This window comes from Chiloscyllium plagiosum, chromosome 31, assembly GCF_004010195.1.
Source record: "Chiloscyllium plagiosum isolate BGI_BamShark_2017 chromosome 31, ASM401019v2, whole genome shotgun sequence".
Taxonomy (NCBI): domain Eukaryota; kingdom Metazoa; phylum Chordata; class Chondrichthyes; order Orectolobiformes; family Hemiscylliidae; genus Chiloscyllium; species Chiloscyllium plagiosum.
In genome coordinates, this window is record NC_057740.1 from 4,016,252 (window position 1) to 4,039,409 (window position 23,158).

The 23,158-nt window shown below is 41.6% G+C and overlaps 1 protein-coding gene across 5 annotated transcripts in view; it reads right to left on the reverse strand.

The window, feature by feature from the left end:
• The window catches only part of LOC122565160 (cystinosin-like), a 62,046-nt gene that overhangs the window by 13,690 nt on the left and 25,198 nt on the right, over positions 1-23,158 (reverse strand). For all 5 annotated transcript variants that reach the window (XR_006316101.1, XM_043720856.1, XM_043720855.1 and 2 more), the window contains exons 6-8: positions 15,015-15,152; positions 10,192-10,291; positions 3,451-3,570 (exon numbers count right to left, since the gene is read on the reverse strand). Coding sequence is in view for 4 of the 5 variants with exons in the window: in XM_043720856.1 (XP_043576791.1) it covers positions 3,451-3,570; positions 10,192-10,291; positions 15,015-15,152 (358 nt within the window). In the remaining variant the exon portion in view is untranslated. The remainder of the gene's footprint in view (positions 1-3,450; positions 3,571-10,191; positions 10,292-15,014; positions 15,153-23,158) is intronic.

Sequence of the window (23,158 nt, forward strand, 5' to 3'; positions counted from 1 at the left end):
AATAGAGAATGAGAAGTGCAGAAGCAAGGTTTAACAAATTAGAAATCGAATTATGTATTTTGTACATGATGACAATGTATAACAAGGGAATTTGTATGGATATTGGTTAGGTCAGAATGTGTTATGCAGAATTAAGGAGTGTTCAACAATTAATAGAACATAGAACATAGAACAATACAGCACAGAACAGGCCCTTCGGCCCACGATGTTGTGCCGAACTTCTAACCTAGATTAAGTACCCATCCATGTACCTACCCAAATGCCGCTTAAAGGTCGCCAATGACTCCGACTCTACCACTCCCACGGGCAGCGCATTCCATGCCCCCACCACTCTCTGGGTAAAGAACCCAAATTGTAGCTATTTAAAACAGTGGCTTTATTAGCATCCGAAAGGGTAGCAGTTAAGCATCACGGTCACGTGGGGTTAACGGTAATACAGATCCGATGATTCAATCATTTCCTGTGGAAACAGGCCCTTCGGCCCAACCAGTCCACACCGACCCGCCGAAGCGCAACCCACCCATACCCCTACATTTACCCCTTACCTAACACTACGGGCAATTTACCTGACCTGCACATCTTTGGACTGTGGGAGGAAACCGGAGCACCCGGAGGAAACCCACGCAGACACAGGGAGAACGTGCAAACTCCACACCACACAGTCAGTCGCCTGAGGCGGGAATTGAACCCGGGTCTCTGGCGCTGTGAGGCAGCAGTGCTAACCACTGGGCCACCGTGCCGCCCATGTATTTTGTACATGATGACAATGTATAACAAGGGAATTTGTATGGATATTGGTTAGGTCAGAATGTGTTATGCAGAATTAAGGAGTGTTCAACAATTAATAGTGACGATGTACTCATTTTACCAGAGATAAAGAAGCAACACTGAATATTTAGTATTGCTGAAAAGAAGACATGCTGTTACAACTGGTCCTCTTGAACACATCAGGGCAGAATTGCAAGGATAACAAATCTCAAAGGGATCAACAACTTACACTGCATGAGAAGAACAGCAATGCTCAATTTAATTAAGAAAAGAGAGATAAAAGCAGAAGTAGGCCATTTGGCCCTATCAAGCCTGTTCTGTCACAGAATCCCTACAGTGTAGAAACAGGCCATTTGGCCCAGCAAGTCCACAGCAACCCTCTGAACAGTATCTCACCCAGACCCATGCCTCAACCCTATTATGCAACATTGCTCCCAAACCTACACATGCCTGAACTCTATGGGCAATTTAGCAAGGCCAATTCAGCTAATCTGCAGATCTTTGGACTGTTGGAGGAAACTGGAGCACCCAGAGGAAATCAATGTAGACAAGGGGAGAATGTACAAATTCCACACAGACGGTCACCAGATGCTGGAATCGAACCCGGGTCCGTGGCGCTGTGAGGCAGCAGTGCTAACCACTGAGCCACCGTGCAGCAAGTCATTCAATAAGATCATGGCCAATCTGATCATCCTCATTCCACTTTCCGGCTTTTTCCCCATCACTTTCAATTCCCTTGTTGATTAAAAATATGTATAAATAAATATATTTAACAATGCAACCACAACAACTTTTGCAATAAAGTGTCATATTTAGTACCCTCAGAAATAATTCCTCATTTGTCTTAAATGGGTGATTCCCATACTCTGAGATTATATCCTCTGGTGCGAGACCCTCCCATAAGGAAACAACCTCTCTGCATCTACTCTGTCAAGTGGTCAGAAATGGGGATGTTCGCCGAATGATTGCACAATGTTCAGCCTCATTCTCAACTCCTCAGATATTGAAGCTGTCCATGTTCAAATGCAACAAGATCTGGATAATATCCAGGTTTGGGCCGACAAGTGGCAAATAACATTCGTGCCACACAAATGAGAGGCTATGACCATCAGCAATAAGAAACAATCTAACCACTGCCCCATGGCATTCAATGGCGTTACGATCATTGCACTCCCTATTATCAACATCTTGGGCGTTACCACTGACCAGAAACTTAATTGGACTCATCACAAACACAGTGGCTATAAAAGCAGGTCAGAGGCTAGGAATATTGCGGCGAGTAACTCACCTCCTGACTCCCCAAAGCTGTCCACCACTTACAAGGCACAAGACAGGATTGCGATGGAATACTCCCCAGCTGCATGGTGGGGTGTAGCCCTAATGACACTCAAGACACCATCCAGGACAAAGCAACCCACTTGATAGGCACCACATTTGCAAGCATCCATTCACTCCACCAATGATGCTCAGTAGCAGCAGTATGCACTACCTACAAGATGGCACTGCAGAAATTCACCAAAGATCCTCAGACAGAACCTTCTAAACCCATGACTACACCCAACTCAAGGACAAGGGCAGCATATATACGGGATCACCACCACCTTCAAGTTCCCCACCAAGCCACTCACCATCCTGACTTGGAAATATATTGTTGTTCCTTTCCTGTCACTGGGTCAAACTCCTGGAATTCCCTCCCTTGTGGGATTCTGGGTCAATCCACAGCAGGTGGACAGCAGTGGTTCAAGTAGGCAGCTCACCACCACCTTCTCAAGGGGCAAATAGGGACGGGCAATAAATGCGGGTCAGTCAATGATGCCCACATTCTGCAAATGAATAAATAAAAGTCCTTAAAAATATTGTATATTTCAATAAGGGTGCCTCTCATTTTTCTAAACTTTAATGAGTCCAACTTATTCAACCTCACCCCATAAGAAAATCTCTCCGTACAGATAACTAACCTAGGGATTGCTTCCAGAATATCTTTCTTTTGATAAGGAGACCAAAACAGTTCACAGTATTCCAGCTGTGGTAGGACTAGTGCATTTTTTAGTTTCAACAAGACCTCCTTATTTTGATACTTAAATTCTCTTTGAAACAAAGGCTGACATTTTATTTGCCTTCCTCATTACCTAGTGAACTTGTGGATTATATTTTTGTGACTTATGTACCACAATCCCCAAATTCCTCATTTAAATAATATTCAGCTCCTCTATTGTTTCTGGCAAATTGCGTAACATCAGTTTCCCTGTATTATATTCTGCCACTTTTTTTGCCCATTCAACCTGTCTATATGCCTCTGCAGGCTCCGTTATGCTCATCAGTTGCCTTCCCACCTATTTTTGTGGCACCTGCAAACTTGGCTACACAGTACATTCACTTCCCTCCTCCAAGTCACTAATTGATATTTCTATTATACTATGCAAGGAATGAAAGTTTGAATTAATACAAAGGGAGAAGATGATTCAGCATTTACATTAGGAAAAGAAAATAGAAGCAAACTTCTCAGAGCTCTTAGAATGGAGAAAATTATAAGGGGTTGAGTGAGAAAGGAAATCAGAATACAATGTGACCAGTCACAGGAAAGGACAGGAAAATGGGAGTCAGACACCAGTTGCTGACCTCATTCAGTCCTCGACATTATGAAACTTAAAAAGTAACTAGTCTCTTTAGAGGCGAACCTACCTCATAAAAACAACACTGGCAGATTGTAATCACTGTTAGCAGGATGGCATGCAGACTGAAGAAGACATCACTACCTTGCACAGGGTTCACCCCACTTGGATTGTACACCAGGAACTGTTCCTGAAAAAAAAAAGATGCATTTAGAACATCCATGACAATCAAATTAACAATGTAACTTGGAGTAAAACACTCAACAATTTAGGAATTCAGTCAGAATAAATTACAAATCCATTACATACATTTGAGTAACTTCAAATAGTCACATGAAGTAAATGAACAGGGTCAACATGGATCTACAAAAAGGAAATCATATTTGACAATACAGATGGGAATTGCTTTGATTATGTTACTTGTGGCACTGAGAAAGAATCAATAGAATTTCAGGATTTAAATAAGCTCCTACGTAGATTAGGAGAAAGTGAGGACTGCAGATGCTGGAGATTAGAGCTGAAAATGTGTTGCTGGAAAAGCGCAGCCCTTCCTGAAGAAGGGCTCATGCCCGAAACGTCGATTCTCCTGCTCCGTGGATGCTGCCTGACCTGCTGCGCTTTTCCAGCAACACATTTTCAGCTCCTACATAGATTAGTAAACAAAATTAGAACACATGGGATTGGGGCAATATATTGTTATATTTTGAAGACTGGTTAACAAACAAAATACAATAGAAATAAACAGGTCAGACTGAAGGTGGCAGTATTTGGGAAGTATCAGTGAAGACCACAACTATTCACAATTCATATCAATGATTTTTGATGTGGAGACCAAAATTTCCAATTTTGCTGAAGAATACAAAATTAGGTGGGAATGAGAGTTGTTAGTGGGTGTTAAATGGGACTTGGAAAAGCTAACTGAATGGTCAAGAACATGGCAGATGAAAGATAATGTAAACTAAGTGTGAGGTTATCCAGTTGTAGTTTTAAAAAGGCAGAATATTTCTTAAATGGTCAGAGGCCAGGGAGAAGTGGTGTTGTCCAAGCAGGTCTTGGGGGTCCTTGTTTGTCAATCACTCAGAGCTACCATGAAAGAAATGTCTAGCTGCAGATCCAGGTTCACCAAGGTTCTACAGAATACTGCACCTAGATCTTCTGGTAGCTTGAGAGGATGAGTGCGTGTCAGGGACCGAGGCAGCACAGTCTTTACAGATTTGAGTGCAAGGATTCCAAGGTGGAGGCAACAGTTGGGGACAATGTGAATGACAAGTTGTTTGGTGCTTAAGACGGGCAAGAGGCAAGAAAATGCACCAAACTAAAGTAGCTGTGATACATGGAGAAGGTTGAGGACGTGGTGTTTGACTGCAAGAAATCAGAGAAGCACCATGTTTTGGCTGCACTACAAGAAATGAAAAGATGACAGGGAAAGTGCTGAGAACATGCAGGATGAACATATTACTATAGGGATCAGCATGGTGAAGTGGGCCACATTTGAGGCAGTGGGGAGCTGCAGGCTTTTCCAAGAGGAATAGAATGGAGGCTACACGGAGCTGATTGAGAGAAAGGAAATCAGGATATGATGTAACCAGTCACGGAAAAGACAGGGAAATGGGAGTTAGGCACCAGATGTTGATCTCATTCAGAAATTCAGAAGTAACAAACCTGTCTGGAGGTTGATTGACTTCATATAACAAATACTGATAGATTGTGAGCGTTGTTAGCAGGATTGCTTGGAGACTGGTTCACACCACGTAAGCAACTGTATAGTTTTTCAAATGAGACAAAATCTATACAGTGCATGACAGATGTAGTCTCAAAAAGCCGACAGCTGCAGTAAAACCTCCCCACTTTTATATTCCATTCCTCTTGCAATAAACCAATTTTATTTGCGAATTGTTTGCTATACCTGTGGACTACCTTATGATTCATGAACAGGAAAACCAGATCTGTCTGCACTACATCAGACAACCTCTCTATTTAAAATAATTCACCACTTTTTCATTCTTCCTGCTGGAGTGGACAAGTTCACATTTTCTCACATTACATTCCAGCTGCCAAATCTTTGTTCACTCACAACTTATCTGTATCGCTCTGCAGATTCTACCACCTCAACAGCTCACTTTCCGACCCATCGTGATATCAGTAAATCTAGTTACTTTTCAATTGGTTGCACCATCCAAAACATTGATACAGATTGTAATTAGTGAAGTCCCAAGAACCAAAAGTTGTGGCATTTCACTAATTTAGTTTACCAACATGAAAGTGACCCATTTATCCCTACTCTCTCCTTTCTCCATGACAATATATTATCCCCTACACCTTATGCTCTTATCTTGTACAGATGCCTTTGCTTTGGCACCAAATCAAATTTCTTTTGAAAACCCAAAAACAGCACAGCCACAATGAATGTAACTTTGTCAAAAGCTCAGATCAAAGTAGGCTAATAAGCTATAGTTTCCTGTAGTTTCCTTACTTGAGTAAAAATATTACATTTTTTTTCCAATCCACTAGAACCTTTCCGGAATTGAAGAAATTTTGAAAGCTTATAACCAATGCTGTCTCTTTTAATACTCAAGGACGCCAATTATCCAATCCTGTCAGCTTTCACAGTCATAAAAAGTATGAAAACAGATTCTTTGGCCCAACTTGTCCTTGCTAAGTTTCCTCAACTGAAATAGTTGAGATTTGCCTGGGTTTGGCTCACAGCCCTCTAACCTTTCCTATCCACGTACCTGCCCAAATGTCTTTCTCATGTTGTAAATATATCTGCCTCTACCACTTCCTTTGGCAGCTCGTTCCATATGCATACCACCCTGAGAGAAAAAGTTGCCAGATTGAATAGTTTTTCTAGCCACTTCTTCCTGTAATGGGTAATTATTTTAAATTTACCATGATGTTCAATCATTTCTTGGAAGTGTTGTACCATGAGGTCAGACATAAAACACCTGTTCAAAGCTTCCTGCATGTCTAGATAACCAATACAGCTTCAGTTAGATAATAAAAACAAAAAGAATGATAGATGCCAGAGATCTGAAACAATAAAAGACAGTATTGGAAAAACAGGTGATTTTTGTTTTTTTTAAAAACCTGTTTTTATATCACTAGTTTTTGTTCCTCATACTCTAAACAGGCAGAAAGAAGACAGAGAGAGTATGGTGTTATAATGATTGATTATGCGATACCCACACAGTCTGACTGCGCAAAGCTTCTAGAGTCTGTCGTAGTATATTTAGAGCCACTACTAAACATGACTCTCACATACAGACAATGCTCTGCTCCAAACCCCATAGGGCAGCATGGTGGCTCAGTGGTTAGCACTGCTCCCTCACAGCGCCAGGGACCCGGGTTCGATTCCAGCCTCCGGAGACAGTCTATGTGGAGTTTGCACATGCTCCCTGTCACTGCTTGGGTTTTCCTCCAGGTGCTCCAGTTTCCTCCCACAATCTAAAGATGTGGGGGTTAGGTGAATTGAATATGCTAAATTGCCTATAGTGTTCAGGGATGTGTATGTTAGGTGCATCAGTGTGGGGTAAATGTAGAGTAATAAGGTTGGGGAATGTGTCTAGGTGGGATACTCGGTGTGGACTTGATGGGCCAAATGGCCTGCTTCCACACTGTAGGGATTCTATGATTCTATGAAAATTGACCTCACCAAAAGGATGCATATTTGCTTCGCGAAATGATCAGCTAATCAGGTGGGCAACTTCTTACTATAAAATAAAACAAAAGTTCAAATCTGAAATAAATTGCTGGACAAACTCAGTAGGTCTGGCAGCATCTGTGGAGAGAGAGTCCAGTGACTCTTCAGTAAGACTGATAGGAAGGAGTGGTATTTGTGCTGATACAGGGGTTTGGGAAGGGTTGGGAATGAGCAGTGAGCGGACAAGTAGAGATAGGGCTGAGCGGGAGAGGGGGCAAAATAAGGTTAGGTAGTCAAAGCGACTGTTGGTAGTAAACCAGGGAAGAAGAGTTGGATAGGTGATGACAGGAGTCATATAGCAACAGGACCTGGGGTGTGGGAGTAGGTAAAAGTCTGATAGCTGCAGGGAAGTAACTGTTCTTGAATCTGTTCTTAGGTGCATTCAAACTTTTATATCTTCTGCCTAAAGGAAGAGTGTAGGAGAGAGTAAAACTGGGATGGAAGGGTTCTTCGATTGTTGGTTCCTTTCCCAAGGCAGCGGCAAATACAGATGGAGTCAATGGATGAAAGGCTGGCTTGCGTGAAGGACTGGGCTGTGTTCTTGATCCCTTAGCTTCTTGCGGTCTTGGGAAGAGCGTTGCCATAATACACTGTGATGCATCCAGATAGGATGTTTTCTGTGGTGCATCTATAAAAATTAGTAAGAGTCCTTGTGGCCATGCCAAATTTCCTTAGCTTCCTGAGGAAGTAGAGACATTATCATGCTTTCTTGACTATTGCATCGAGCAGGTCAGATTGTTGGCATTTGTCACTCCCAGGAACTTGACACATTTAACTACTGCTGCCTCAGCATCACTGATGCGGACAGGAGCGTGCCCTCCACTCCGCTTCCTGAAGTCAATGATCAGCTTCTTCATTTTGCTGACCCACTGATGGAGAGAGATTGTCATCTTTATAACATGCCACAAAGCATTCAATCTCATTCCTGTATTGTCTCATCGTTCGAGATCAGACCTCCTCTGGTGTCATCAGCAATTCTGTAAATGGATTTGGGGCAGAATTTAGCCATACAATCGAGAGTATAAGAATTATACGAGGGGTGTGAGCACACAACCTTGTGGGGCATCATGGTGAAGATCATCATGGAACAAGTGTTGCCATCTATTCTTATTGTGGTCTCGGGGTCAGGAAGTCAAGGATCTGGTTATAGAGGAGAAGCCAAGACCTAGGTATAGATGACCTAGGGATAGATGACTTAGTTTAGACAGGAGTTTGTTTGGAATTATAGTTTTGAAGGCAGAACTGCAGTCAATAAGTAGGATCCTGATGTAGGTTATCTGGATATTCCAGGGATGAGTGCAGGGCCAGGGAGATGGCGGCTGCTGTTGATCAGATATGTCAGCAGGCAAATTGCAAAGGATCAACGCAATTTGGTATGTTGGAGTGGAGTCAAGAGTGTGGTGCTGGAAGGTCTTATGCCCAAAAACAATGATTCTCCTGCTCCTCGGATGCTGCCTGACCTGCTGTCAGCACCACACTCTTGATTCTATGATCTCCAGTCCTCATTTTTTCCTCCATGCTGGAGTTGGGGTTAGCCAGGACTAACTTCGCTAAACACTTCATAATTATGGAGGTCACAGCCACAGGGCAATAGGCCTCTGGTGGGACAGGAGAGGTGTTGATTGTATTTCGGTAGTACGTATTCTTGAGGTTGGCCTAGTTGAAGTCACTGGATATGATGAACAAGGCCTCAGGCATGCTGCATGGTTTTTCTTCAGCACCAGGATGGTGGAGACTTCTTGAAGCAGGTGGGGACTTCAGATCATAGTAAGGAGTGGTTAAAGATGTCTACTCCCACCAGCTGGTCCACACAGGATCGGAGTGCACAGCCAGGACTCTATCTGGGTCAGTTGCATTCTCTCAAAGAATCTAATGTCTGCAGCAGTGACTGTGGTCACATGTGCATCTGAGGCTGTTGGGATAGATGACATAGTTTCAATGATCTTCTGTTCAAAGCGCGCATTGGATGCATTAAGCTTATAGGGTAGGGATGTACTGTTACCTGCGATTCTGTTCAACTTCGCTTTGTAGCTTGTTATATTGTGTAAGGTAAAAACAATGACTGCAGATGCTGAAAACCAGATTCTGGATCAGTGGTGCTGGAAGAGCAAAGCAATTCAGGCAGCATCCGACGAGCAGCAAAATTGACGTTTCGGGCAAAAGCCCTTCATCAGGAATTGTGTTATATTGTGTAAGCCTTGCCACAAATCAAGGGTGTCTGCGTAGCTGGTGTGGGTCTCAAGTTTAGTTTCGTATTGCCTTTAGGCGTCTCAGATGGCCTTACAAAGGTCGTGGATTTCCTGAACAATTCAGGGTTGTCCAACTTGTGTGCCTCAGACCTGGACTCTAGTAGGAAGTGGATATCTCCCAGTTCATCCACGGTTTCTGGTTGGGGAACACTTGGATTAACTTTTACAGCATGCAGTCTTCTACACATTTACTAATGAAGTCATTAATAGTAGTGGCATACTTGTTTCGGTCTGGCCACTGAGTTGTTGAATATGGACCAGTCAACCAACTTTAAGCAGTCCCATAGAAGCATCAGACCAGCACTGCCCCACTTTCTGTATCGAATCCCCATGTTTCAATTTCTGCTTGCAAGCCAGGAGGAGCAGTGCAGCATCATGACCTGATGTTCCAAAACACTGACGGGAATGGAGCGGTAAAATGGTCAAGGATGTTCTGACCTCTGGTGGAACAGCAGACGTGTTAATATTATTTTGGCCGCATGTTCTCGAGTTTGGTCAAGTTGAAGTCACTGGATATGATCAGCAAGGCCTCAGGATATCATCTGAAGCTGTTTGTAGTGTTGTATCCTTTGTCAAGTGCAATCTTCACTTTTACATGGGGCGGAGTGTACCGCTGTCAGAATAGCGGAGGTGAACTGACATGGCTGGTAGTAAGAATAGCACTTCATTATTAGTGATGCTAGGATCATGTTGCATAATTCAGTGATTTAAAGGGGCTAGGAATCTCTCCATTAACATTTTGAAAGAGGTTTTCATTAGGGGGACAATAATCTTCAGTAACTTGATCACCACTCCCCAATGAACATTTACTGCAATAATCACAACTTTTTAGCATTTGTAAAGAAGTTTAATTAAATATTACCTCAACATATGGAATCCAGAAGAGACCAATATTAAACATGCCATATGCTATGTGACCAGTCAGATTAAGTGCCAGAAAATCAAAATTCAAACCAACCACACTGAAAGAGAGAGAGAAAAAAAAAATCATTGATCAAAAGTTCCGATGATTTGCTTACAATACAGATCTAAGGGACACAACAGGGATTTCTGCTACAAAACTTGTCAAACATTGCATATTATAAATCTGATTTAAAAGAACATTTGTATAAACGATTTGGATGAGAACATAGGAGGCATAGTTAGTAAGTTGGTGGATGACAACAAATTTGGTGGAATAGTAGACAATGAAGGAGGTTATCTAAGATTAGAGGTATTGATCGATTGGGTCAATGAATTAAGGAGTGGCAGATGGAGTTTAACTTGATTAAATATGAGATATTGCATTTTGGTAAAACAAACAAGGACAGGTGGTGCCTTGGGTATATTGTAGAACAGAGACACCTAGGGGTTCAGGTACATAATTCTTAAAATTTGCATCACAGATAGAGAGGGTGGTTAAAGCAACGTATAGCACACTTGCCATCATTGCTCAGACCATTGAGTATGGAGTTCAGATGACATGCTGAGTTTCTACAGGATGTTGGTTAGGCCTCTTCTTGAGTATCGTGTGCAGTTCTGGTTGCTTGGCTATAGGAAGGACATTACTAAATTGGAAAGGGTTCAGAAAAGATATAGCAGGATGTTGCCAGGAATGGAGGATTTGATAAAAGCTGAACCTGACATCAGTGGTGGACAAGTTGTTGGAAGGAACCCTGAGGGAACAGGATTACATGCATTTGGAAAGGCAAGGACTGATTAGGGATAGTCAGCATTGCTTTGTGTGGGGGAAATTATGTCCCACTAACCTAATTGAATTTCTTGATGAAGTAACAAAGAGAAGTGATGAGGGCAGAGCGGTGGAAGTGACCTACATGGACTTAAGTAAGGTTTTCGACAGGTTTCCTCATTATACATTGGTTAGCAAGGTTAGATCGCATGGGGTACAAGAAGAACTAGCTATTTGGATACAGAACTGGCTTGAGGTAGAAGACAGAGGGTGGTGGTGGAGGATTGCTTTTCAGACTGGAGGCCTGTGACCCATCCTGAGTCCACTACTGTTCCGCATTTATACAAGCAATCTGGATGTGAACACAGGAGGTATATAGTTAGAAGTTTTCAGATGACACCAAAATGGATGTTGTAGTGGACAGAAAAGAAGGTTACCTCAGAGGACAATGGGATCTTGATCAGATGGATCAATGGGCTGAGAAGTGGCAGATGAAGTTTAATTTAGATAAATGTGAGGTGCTGCATTTTGGAAAGGCAAATCAGGGGCAGGGCATATATACTTAATGGTAAGGTCCTCTGTACTGTTGACGAATAACAGACCTTGGAGTACAGGTTCATTGTTCCTGAAAGTAGAGTCTCAGGTAGATAGGATAGTGAAGGCAGCTTTTAGTATGCTTTCTTTGATTGGTCGGAACATCATGTACGGGAGTTGGAAGGTCATTTTGTGGCTGTACAGGTCATTGGTTAGGCCACTTTTGCAATATTGTGTCCAATTCTGATCTCCGTCCTACAGGAAGGATGTTGTGAAACTTAAAAGGGTTCAGAAAAGATTTACAAGGATGTTGCCAGGGTTGGAGGATTTGAGCTACAGGGAGAGGATGAATACGCTGGGGCTGTTTTCCCTGCAGCATTAAAGGCTGAGGGGTGACCTTATAGAGGTCTATAAAATCATGAAGCGCATGGATAGGGTAAATAGATAAGGTATTTTCCAGAGGTTGGGAGAGTCCAGAACTAGACTGGACTGGGGGGGGGGGGGGGGAGAGGAGGAAGAAGAGATTTAAAAGGGATCTAAGGGACAGCATTTTCATGCAGATGGTAGTGCGTGCACAGAATGAGCTGCCAGAGGAAGTGTTAGAGACTGGTACAATTACAACATTAAAAAGGCATCCGGATCGGTATATGAAGAAGAAGTGCTGGCAAATGGAACTAGTTTAGGTTAGGATATCTGGTCAGCATAGACGAGTTCAACTGAAGGGTCTGTTGCTGTGCTGCACATCTCTGACTCTATGCTCCATACATTGTTGGAAAAATGTTTTCATTATTTTCATTAAAAGACCTGTAATTATCTTGTACACCTCTGCTAGATCTCCCCCCAATGTCCTTTTGTCCGAAGGAAAAAACGTCCATCTTATTCAGTCAGAATCATAGAATTTGAGAATCCCTACAGTGTGGAAGGCGGCCAATCAGCTCATCAAGCCAAGCCAGTCCTCAGAACAGCATCCCATCCTTACCTACTCTATTCATGTAACCCTGCACTTCCTATGGCTCACCCATCTAGCCTGCACATCCCTAGATAATATGTATAATTTAGCATGGCTAATCCACCTAATCTGCACATCTTTGGCCTGTGGGAGGAAACTGGAGCTCCCAGAGGAAACCTGCGCGGACATGGGGAGAACGTGCAAACTCCACACTATCATTCGAGGTTGGCGTCAAACTCAGGTCCTTGGCACTAAGGCAGCACTGCTGACCACTGAACCACTGTGCCGCCCTAATTAATCTGGCCAAGATCCCTGAATCATTCTGCACCTTCAAGGCCCTCCACATCCTTCTCAAAGCAAGGTGGCCAGAACTGAACATATATTCTAGCTGTGACCTTACCAGATCTTCATAAAAGTTCAGTATAAAGTTTCCTCACCTTATCTTTAATCTTTATGAAGCCCAGGACCTTAACAGAAACAAATTAGTGAAGAAATTTCATGTTCCCTTAGACATTAGCTTATGTGTCTCTGCTCTAATAGCAACAAGCTGGAGGTTTCATCTAAGAACTTATCCAGGTCTTTGGGCCTAGTTTCCAGGTTGCTTTGACATTGTGTCTCCCCCTCAAAACCTCTGTGGGAACACATTACCCAGATGCATTTTGAAGATTATTCTCCCTCACTTCTCCTGCTCTTCAATCCGTCCGAGTGACCCTGAGGCATCTTCTGAGACGAATAGAAGATCATCTGCAAGTCATAACTCCTCCTGACTTGAAACTACATTACCGTTTGATCTTTTTGGATCAAAATCTGAACAACTCTTCCTAACAGCACTGTGGGCATACCTATACACCATAGACAACAGCTGTACAAAAACACTACCACATTGTCTTAGACAGTTCTGATAGAAGTCTTGGTTTAAGAGATACTGTCAAAGAAGCTCATTCCTTCATAGGGTAAATTTCATTAAGAATTTTAGCTATCTAAATTTTTTTTTCCCTGTATAAGAATGAACACTGGCCAGATTAGGCATTTGAAATTTCCTGACTCCAATAAAGAACGCAGACATGACAAATTCCAAACCTATCAATGTAATCACGACCATGGTAAACTATTTCACACCTTTTACTCAACCCTATCTAATTATGTCCAAGAATATAAGGAGGTTTGAAAATAGCACAAAAACCCCAGTGCATTTCAAAATGCTTGAACCAATTTTTCATAGATACACAAAGTGATCTAACAAATTGAAGACACCAAAATATAAAATTCTAAGACTCAATTATAGAACTTTAATTTCCATACAAGCTATTAGTCTGACATTCATCTGTGGCCATCTACTTGTGAGGTTCCTTATCCCATGGAAAGGGGTCAAAGCCCAATTCTGAAAACCTGATCTTTAATGACCTGATTAGCAAGTAATTGCATTGTTGTTCTTGAGTGAAAATGGGACTGCCAGAAAAAAAACAATTCATTAATTTACAGAATGCAGAGTTTTATTATCATGTAACTTTGAACAGATCAATATTTCCACTTTAAACCAAAAAACAGAATTAGGAAATATGCTACGACAAGCTATATGGCAAATGAGTAGGACTGAATATTTTAATGGCTTTGGCAGCATTAAATTAGCATCTCTGAATCTACTGCAGTGGGGTATTTCAACAAGTACCCAATTCAGGAGCTTGATCTTTTACCTTGGAAATGTGCGCAACAATGGAGCATAGACAACAAATTTGGTGAACAGTCTAATCTCATTGAGATATAAGAAATAAACAGAAAAGATTGAAAAAGATGAAGTAGATTCAAATTGGAGAGATAAATTATGAGGAGAAATTTGAGAGAAAAGAAAAGTAAAAAAAAAAGTTGAAAGTATTATGTCTTTAATTTTTATAATTTTTAAATCAACCTGTGATGTTGCACCTCCATGACCATCTCATTCTGGGGTGGGAATTTGAACCCAGACCCGACTCAGGGGCAGGACACCACTACTACACCGCAAGACCCTTTTACATTTTTTGTGACGCTGAGTCAGAGAAATTGGTTGGTAGTCATTAAGCTTGATCACATCCATTGATTACTAGTTTTAACATTGTCTCTTTTTGGTCAATTGATGTATCAATGCAGCAGCCTCACAGAAACCATGATGAGGTTAAGTGGGGGAGATGCCATTTTTGTGAAGCTAACAGCTGGAACCACTCAGTAACTCACGGCTATTTGCAATTCACAATCTCAAGGTCTCTTTTCCGACTAAGAATTCTTGAGCAATTTGACCATTATCATGAACAAGCATTATTCTAACTCCACTATTTTTGCAGCAGATTCTAGTTCTGGTTTTTATTATTACTTCAAGTTTCAGAGACCACTGCAAAGAAAATTACCTGCATGGAACTCCAGGTAGGCAGCTATTGAATTTTCATAGTAAACAGCAACTTAACATCTTTCAGAATGCAGCAGCATTTAAACTTTTTGTTTGCATCCACAGGATTTTGTATGTTGCTACGAACTCCTCACATTTGCTACATGTACCATTTACCTTTTACGTCGCCAGTTTTCGATCACTTGAGGGTAGAAGGAGATAGACCAGGCGAAGAAGTAAATCCAACCAATCAGCTGACACACGATTCTCAGGACATTACTCTGCACCACCAGGAAGTGAATTCTTGCCAGAATTCTACAAAAACAAGGTGCTACAGTCTGATACACAAGTGACAATCACAAAGACAAAAAGTAGAATGTGTGCATCACGCGGTGTCAATCCTTTCAAGATGCTTCAGGTGTAGGGGAAAAACAAAATGTCAAGTGATCAAAAGTTTACTCAGAACAGGGGAGGTTTTGAAAGGGAAATACTTGGTGGAGAAGGAGCTGCAAAGGCAGGATTTAGTAAGGAGGACTCCAAGCTTCAGGTGGAGATGTTTGATGATACAACCAAATGAAAGGAAGGAGGGATGGCTAAGTGGTCAGATTCAGGAATAGAATCCAGTTGAATTTGTAGTACTAGGGGGTGGTTACAGATTAAGGGAGACACAAGACCATAAAGGAATTTAAACACAAGAATGAAATGAAGGCTTATACTTGTTCTCAATGTTTAGATAACAGATCAAAGGACTGAAAGAATCCTTTGGACTTTACTAGTCATCTCATGACAGTCAGGAAATGCATGGAGTCTTGTTTCTATTTAGCAACATTTGATTTAAAAATTGACCAGCTCCATTTGATACTCGTCTCTCAATACTTCTTTTAAAGTTCAGTCTGAAGAGATCCCTTTGCCTCAATGAACTGATGCTTCACTAGTCTGTTAGTTCATTATCTACCTGGCTAATAGGTTGTGCTTAGAAATTCACTTGTCTCTCTGGTGATCTGAAACATCCATCTGTTGAATATTCCAAATACTTCAAGAGGATGAAAGGCTCTCGTCGTACAGCAGCAGTGCCCTATCTCTGGGTCAGAAATCCCACCTGCTCTAGAGGCATATTATAACATGTCTGAACAGGACAATGTTGAGGGACAGGCATGTGATTTGCTCCATAGGAGGGACAGTACAGACATTATTGGCTGACTAGCCTCCTTCTGTGCTGTAATGTTGCCGTGTTGCAATGATTCTAAATATAAAAAATGATAAACCTCTGCTTCTTGGTATTGTTAATTCTACAATTCAAATTGAAATCAGGCTTGGTTACAGATTTAAATCGTAATCAGATCTTTTATCATTTGCCTGAAAATCAACACCGTTATTGACAATTTGCAGGTCTAGAAAAATGTCCATATTCCAACCCAAAGCAGCTCTACTTGTGAATCAGATTCATCTGTTCAATCAGTCTTGTTCAAGATTATCTGCAATTACCAATAAACTCCAAATCATCGCCAACTGTGACTGAGGAGATAAACACCATTACTACCTCTGATTTCCAGCCTCCCCGCCGCCTAATTTTAGAAGGGCCTTTCTCACCCCACAATATGTAATGAGTGAGTGAGCAGTGCTATCTTCAGAAAATTTACTTTTAAAATATACTTTGACATGACTTCTGCCATTAATCATTTGCAACCCAGGTGCTGCACCTGTGATTAAGAACAGAGTTATCCCGATGTAAATTTCTGGGAAGGTTTAAGGCATCTAGCCCAAGTTTACAACAGTGGGGAAAGTACTGGAGTCATCCACATCTGAAGTTTGAAAATCCTGGGTAAGTGGAGTAGAGTTAAATAGCTTTATATTTGTCATTTTGACCATATACAACTGATACAGTAAAAACAAGACAGCATTCCTCCGGTATTGCAGAAACAGGTTTAAATGAGTAAATAGGAGAAAGTGAGGTTTGCAGATGCTGGAGATCAAAGTTGAAACTTTATTGCTGGAACAGCACAGCAGGTCAGGCAGCATCCAGGGAACAGGAGATTCGACGTTTCGGGCACAGGCCCTTCACAGGCCCTTCCTGAAGAAGGGCCTGTGCCCGAAACGTCGAATCTCCTGTTCCCTGGATGCTGCCTGACCTGCTGTGCTGTTCCAGCAATAAAGTTTCAACCTAAATGAGTAAATAGATGAACTTTGGCAGTATGCAGTGACAGATATTATTATGATAGGATTTTCCTTTGAATCATTGCCACAGAAGGCTGGGGAGGCCAGGTCATTGAGTACATTTAAAAACAGAGATAGATAAGTTCTTGATTGCCAAGGGATCAAAGGTTACAGGAAGAAAGCAGAAAAATAGGATTGAAAAATCCATCAGCCATGATTGAATGGGCTGAATGGCCTAATTTCCGGTCCTGTGTGTTTATGATCTGATGGTCTTACACTAGAAGGTTGGTGCCTATACAGTTCAGAACTTGGAGTTGAAACTTTATTGCTGGAACAGCACAGCAGGTCAGGCAGCATCCAGGGAACAGGAGATTCGACGTTTCGGGCACAGGCTTGGAGCACTGCAGCCTTACCTATGTGTATATATTGTTGATAAATGTCATTTAACAAGTATCCGAGAAGGCTGGCTTGAGCTTGTAGGAAAAAGAGAACTCAGACTAAAACATAATGGCAGCAGGGGAGATACCACTAAGGCATTTAGTGTTTGTTTCTCAGGGGAATCTGAACAGCTAATGGACAGAGCTGAAGAACTATGAAGTAACAATCCCAGCCCTTTGATGCAGGCAGTCAAACACAAATTAGCAGAATTGTTCATTTAGCTGCAAGAGCCAGCTCTACATTCAACAGGATCACCTTCCATCTCAAATGCTGTATTTCCACTCTCACTCCATTGTCCTTAATGACTTTAAAACCTTAAACCAAATCGCTCGCCTTCTGAAAATATTCAGTGATTTGGGGTGCACAACCTTCAGTGGTAAATTCCACAGGTTCACTACTTCATCTCAGTCTAAATGGTCTACCCTGTATCCTGAGACCGTGACCTCTGGTTCTAGACTCCCCAGTTACAGAAAGCATTCTTCCCACATTTAGTCCATCCAGTTATTTGAAACGTATAACATTCTATCCAATCCCAATCATTCTTCTAAACTTGAGTGAATACAGGCACAGTTGAACCAATCTCTCTGCCTAAAAGGGTCCTGCCATTCCTAGTATCAACCTAGTGAATCTCTGCTGCACTCAGATTGCAAATATATCCTCCCTCCCTTTTCTATTTCACTAATCATATCCTTAAAAACCTCCAATAGATTTGTTAAGCTGGATTTGCCTTTTATAAATTCATGTTGGTTTGTCCAATCCTGTTAACATTTTCCACATGTATGTGGAAGGGAGTTATGGAAGACACTTCCCCAGATACAACTGCCTAAGGTCTCCATATGAAGTGGTGACAGTCCCAGCTCAGTACTTCCTTATACACAGTGGGGGATGGGGACATCATCAGCAAAATGTTGATGAAGCCTTAGCAGATTTTCATTCAATGCTTATGTTAGTCCCAAACAGAACATTGCCCACTTCATCCACAAGTTCCAAGCGGCAGGGGAATTGGCAGACTCCTTTATTAATGATTTATATTGTTTGGCCAGTCCAGTCATGACATGTTGAAGCTCATTCCAGATATAACAGTAATAGAGTTCTCAACAACAAACTGATTTTTAGTAACCTAAAGATGACTCAAAATCCAGGCACACAGACCAGTATACTTGGCAAGCTTACGGAATTTGGATTCTAATGAACTCTACAATACCATAAGCTACAGCAAATGAGGGATTAAAAACAGCAAATAATGTTTGCAGAACATCTTTTTGTTTGTACCCAGAAACAACGCAGCAAAAAGCTTCAATGCTGAGGAATCAATCGAAACTTATAACCAATGGACATTTGTTGGAGTGTTGATCACTGGTTGGCACATCATTGATGGGCAAGCAAAGAGGCCAGAGACCATGATGAGAATGTTCACCCTGAAACAAAGAAAAGCAATAGCGAGGACTTGAGACTAACACTCGTGGAAGGAGCTTTGGATCATGGGCCCAGTCGACAGAACAGAGAACTTGGAAGCCAAGACTGGTTACCGCATGTCTTAATGGGTGGTACTGTGTACAAGTTGTAAATACATTTCTTGTTATTTATTTACTAATGTGACAGGAAAATACATTTAATTCTTGGACAACTGGCCAACCTCGCATTGGTTGTGCAAGTTAAGAGTCAGAGAAAGGGACAGTGCAACAGGCTGAGAGAAGATCGTGCAATTGAGATGTTATTTGATATAACTCTCAAGCTTGATCCAAGTCCATCAGTTGTGTTGTCCAAAGAGGTTTGCGCTGAACAATCAAAAGTCTGCAAAGTCAGAGAAAAGGTAAGTATTGTCATTTTGAAGTGCTGCCTTCATTGTGCAGGGCAATAGGATTGTACAACAGAAGACTGCCAATACTTTAATAGTGGCAGATTTGTCACTTTCTGAACTTTCAAAAGTAAGATCACTTTTTAAGAAGTAAGCCAAGTAAAAAAAAGATTACTTCCAGAACAAAGATGAATCCAATAACTGGACAAGAGGAAGATGTGGTGAAACGGTTAAAAATTATGTCCCAATACATGTGTGAATCTAACCGGAATGGAGGTGTTGCTTAGTCCCGTGTGAATCTTATTACACACCTCCCCGTGTGAATCTTCTTATCTGTATGTAACCAGAATGGAATGTGTTTTTTAGCCTTGCTCTGCTGTTCACATGAATGTTTATATCTGGAAAAGAGTATATCAGCTGGAAAAGTCTCCAGTTCGGTGAGTCTGCTCCGGGGTTACGTTTAACCGCCGAGCGTGGGTTGTTGGCAACCGCTCTACGAGAACTGACGGCTCCCAGTTCCGGTAACATGTAGAGTGAGTATAAGCCAGACCCGTTGTAAGTATGAGACCTGGTTGTGGCGACGCTGCGGGGAATAAAATGCTCATATTCTAGCAGACTCGCCTCTTGGTCGTTTGTTCTGTGTCAGACTACTCTCCTACGAACCTGACCTTGAGAATTTTTTAAAACAGAAGATGACATGGAAATTGTCTAAATAGATATGGTTAACCCTACAGATGATGATTTGGACCAAGATTATTGATCTGTAACCTTAAAATTCAAGAATTTTGATTTTTTCTCCCCCCATGATTCAAGAACAATTACTATGCCGCCCATCAATTTAGATTGGCCTCAAACTGTTTAGCTTTGTATCTTGATTTTTTAAAAAAAGTAGTCAGAGTCTAGGAGGCCACAACCTTTGAGTTTTGAAAGATTTTAAGGAGCCTAACTTTTCCAAGTATGTGATCAGCTTTACATCAGTCTGCCAGTCATGTTGGGTGTGGGGGATGTTTTTTCAGTGCAACAATATCTGGGACATTTCCACATTTTCCATTTCAGCTACTAAAAAGCACAGTCCCCACTCCACTCTACATTTCAAATAAACAGATTAGGATGAACTTTTGAGATCCCCTGTGCATTACAAACTTGCTTTTTTAGGATAGTGGAACGAAAGAAGTGATAATAGGGTTGGAAATACATTCTGTTAAACAGGAATGCTTTTAGTTAAATGTTTCAGACAATGAATGTTAAAAAATTCCAATTAACAACTTTGGAAACTGAGAAAGTACTTGGAGGGAGACAGTTTAATGATTATGCAAATTAGCCTGAGGGGTAAGCTGTGAATACCTGTAACCTTAGTAGTCATGTGATAGGACTTGGTGGAAGATTGGAGCCTACATTGCTCAGAGCATGGAGTACTGCAGCCTTACCATCATGCACACTTTGTTAATTAATGTGGTTTAATAGAAAGCCTAGAAGTTAAGCCTGAACTTATAAGAACAGAAGAACCCAAACTAAAACATTACCATAAGACCATAAAATGGTCGGGTTTAGGACATTCAGGTCACCAAGTCTTACCCACCATTCAATGTTAACTGATGTTTCTCAATCCATTCTCTACCATTTCCCATAACCCTTAATCCTCTAATCAAGAATCTCTGTCTTAAATACACTCAATGACTTGGGCCTCCACAGTCTTCTGTGGCATTGATTTTCACAGATTTACTATCTGGCTGAAGAAATTCCTCATCTCAGTACTGAAGAGTCATCCTTTCACTCAGAGGCTGTGAAGCCTTTGGGAAACACTTCTCCACATCTGATGAATCCGGCCTCGGAATTTTGCAAATTTCAATGATAGCACCCGCCATCTATCTAAACTCCATCGAATATAGACCCACAGTTTTTACTACTTCTCACATGACAAGACTCAAGATCATTCTTGTAAATCTCCTCTGGGCCCTCTCCAACACCAGCAAACTCCTATTTAGATAAAGGGCCCAAAACAGCTCTCAGTATTCTAAATGTAGTCTGACCAGAGTCTCATTTAGCTTCAGCAGTACATCGCTGCTGTCATCACAGAGTCCCTACAGTGCGGAAACAGGCCATTTGGCACAAGTCCATACCCACCCTCCCAAGAGTAACCCACCCAGACCTATTCCCTGACCCAATTACTTTACATTTGCCCTTGACTAATGCACCTAATCGACACATCCCTGAACACTATAGGCAATTTAGCATGGCCAGTTCACCTAAACTGCACATCTTTGGATTGTGGGAGAAAACCCACGCAGACACAGGTCAAATGTGCCAACTCCATACAGATTGTCACCAGAGGCTAAAATCAAACCCAGGTCCCTGGTGCTATGAGGCAGCAGAGCTAACCACTAAGCCAACATAATACCCATACACTCTAGGCTGCTTGAAATTAATGCTACATTGCGTTTGGCTTCCTGGATCCCAATGGCAAATGTTTGAGAGTTCACTACAGAGTCAATCAGAACCTCCAGCCTGATGTCAACAATAATGCAAGTCTTCCTCATGACAAACTCAGAGTGTTGACATTTAAAACCCAAGTCATAGCCTATTACAGTTTTGACTTGAATTATTCCACCTTTCAAATTCATATTTGTGCACAATGGACATATTAGCTCCTGGTCTGTCAGCATTTCAAACATAATTTTCCCTTTGGTAAAATTTCTCTAGAGCCTTACTCATTTTCATAACTTGCTTCAGCCCAACAACTCCCAGTTGTCCATATCCTGACTTCTTATGTCCACAAATAGTGTCATGACTTCAGGTGCCTCAGCCCTAAACTCTAACTCCTTTCTTAAACATCTCTGCCTCTATTTAAAAAGATGTGCCGAAAACTACCCTCTGATCAAACTTTATTTTTATCCTGCCTCAGTATCTTCTGTTGTTAAGTGTCAAACATTGAGAGAAAATTCTCCTGAACATTTTGGTAGAGCAAATCAGGGCAGGACTTATACACTTAATGGTAAGGTCCTGGGCAGTACTGCTGAACAAGGAGACTTTTGAGTGTAGGTTCATTGTTTCTTGGAAGTGGAGCCACAGGTAGACAGGGTAGTGAAACTGACATCTGGTACACGTGCCTTTATTGGTCAATACATTAAGTATAGGAGTTGGGAGGTCATGTGGCTGTACAGGACATTGGTTAGGGCACTTTTAGAGTAAGTCAAAAATCACACGACACTGGGTTATATTCAAACAGGTTTATTTGAAACCGCTTGCAGTTTCACAAACCTGTTGGACTATAATCCAGTGTCATGTGATTTTTGACTTTGTCCACCCCAATCCAACATCAGCACCTCCTCATAACTTCTAGAATACCACATTCAATTCTGGTCTTGTTGCTATAGGAGAGATGCTGTTAAACTTCAAAAAGAGTTCAGAAAAGATTTACAAGGATGCTGCCAGGGCTGGAGGGTTTGAGCCATAGGGAAAGGCTGAATACACTGGGGTTATTTTCCCTGGAGGGTTGGAGTTTGAGGAGTGACCTTATAGAGGTTTATAAAATCATGAGGGGCATGGATAGGGTAAATAGACAAGGTAGGGGAGTCCAAAACTAGAGGACAAAGGTTTGGTGAGAGGGAAAAATTTAAGAGAGATCGTGGTGGGCAAGATGTTGGAGGGAATCCTGAGGGACAGGATGTACATGTATTTGGAAAGGCAAGGACTGATTTGGGATAGTCAACATGGCTTTGTGCGTGGGAAATAATGTCTCACAAACTTGATTGAGTTTTTTTGAAGAAGTAACAAAAGATTGATGAGGGCAGAGCAGTAGATGTGATCTATATGGACTTCAGTAAAGGTTCGACAAGGTTCCCCATGGGAGACTGATTAGCAAGGTTAGATCTCATGGAATACAGGAAGAACTAGCCATTTGAATACAGAACTGGCTCAAAGGTAGAAGACA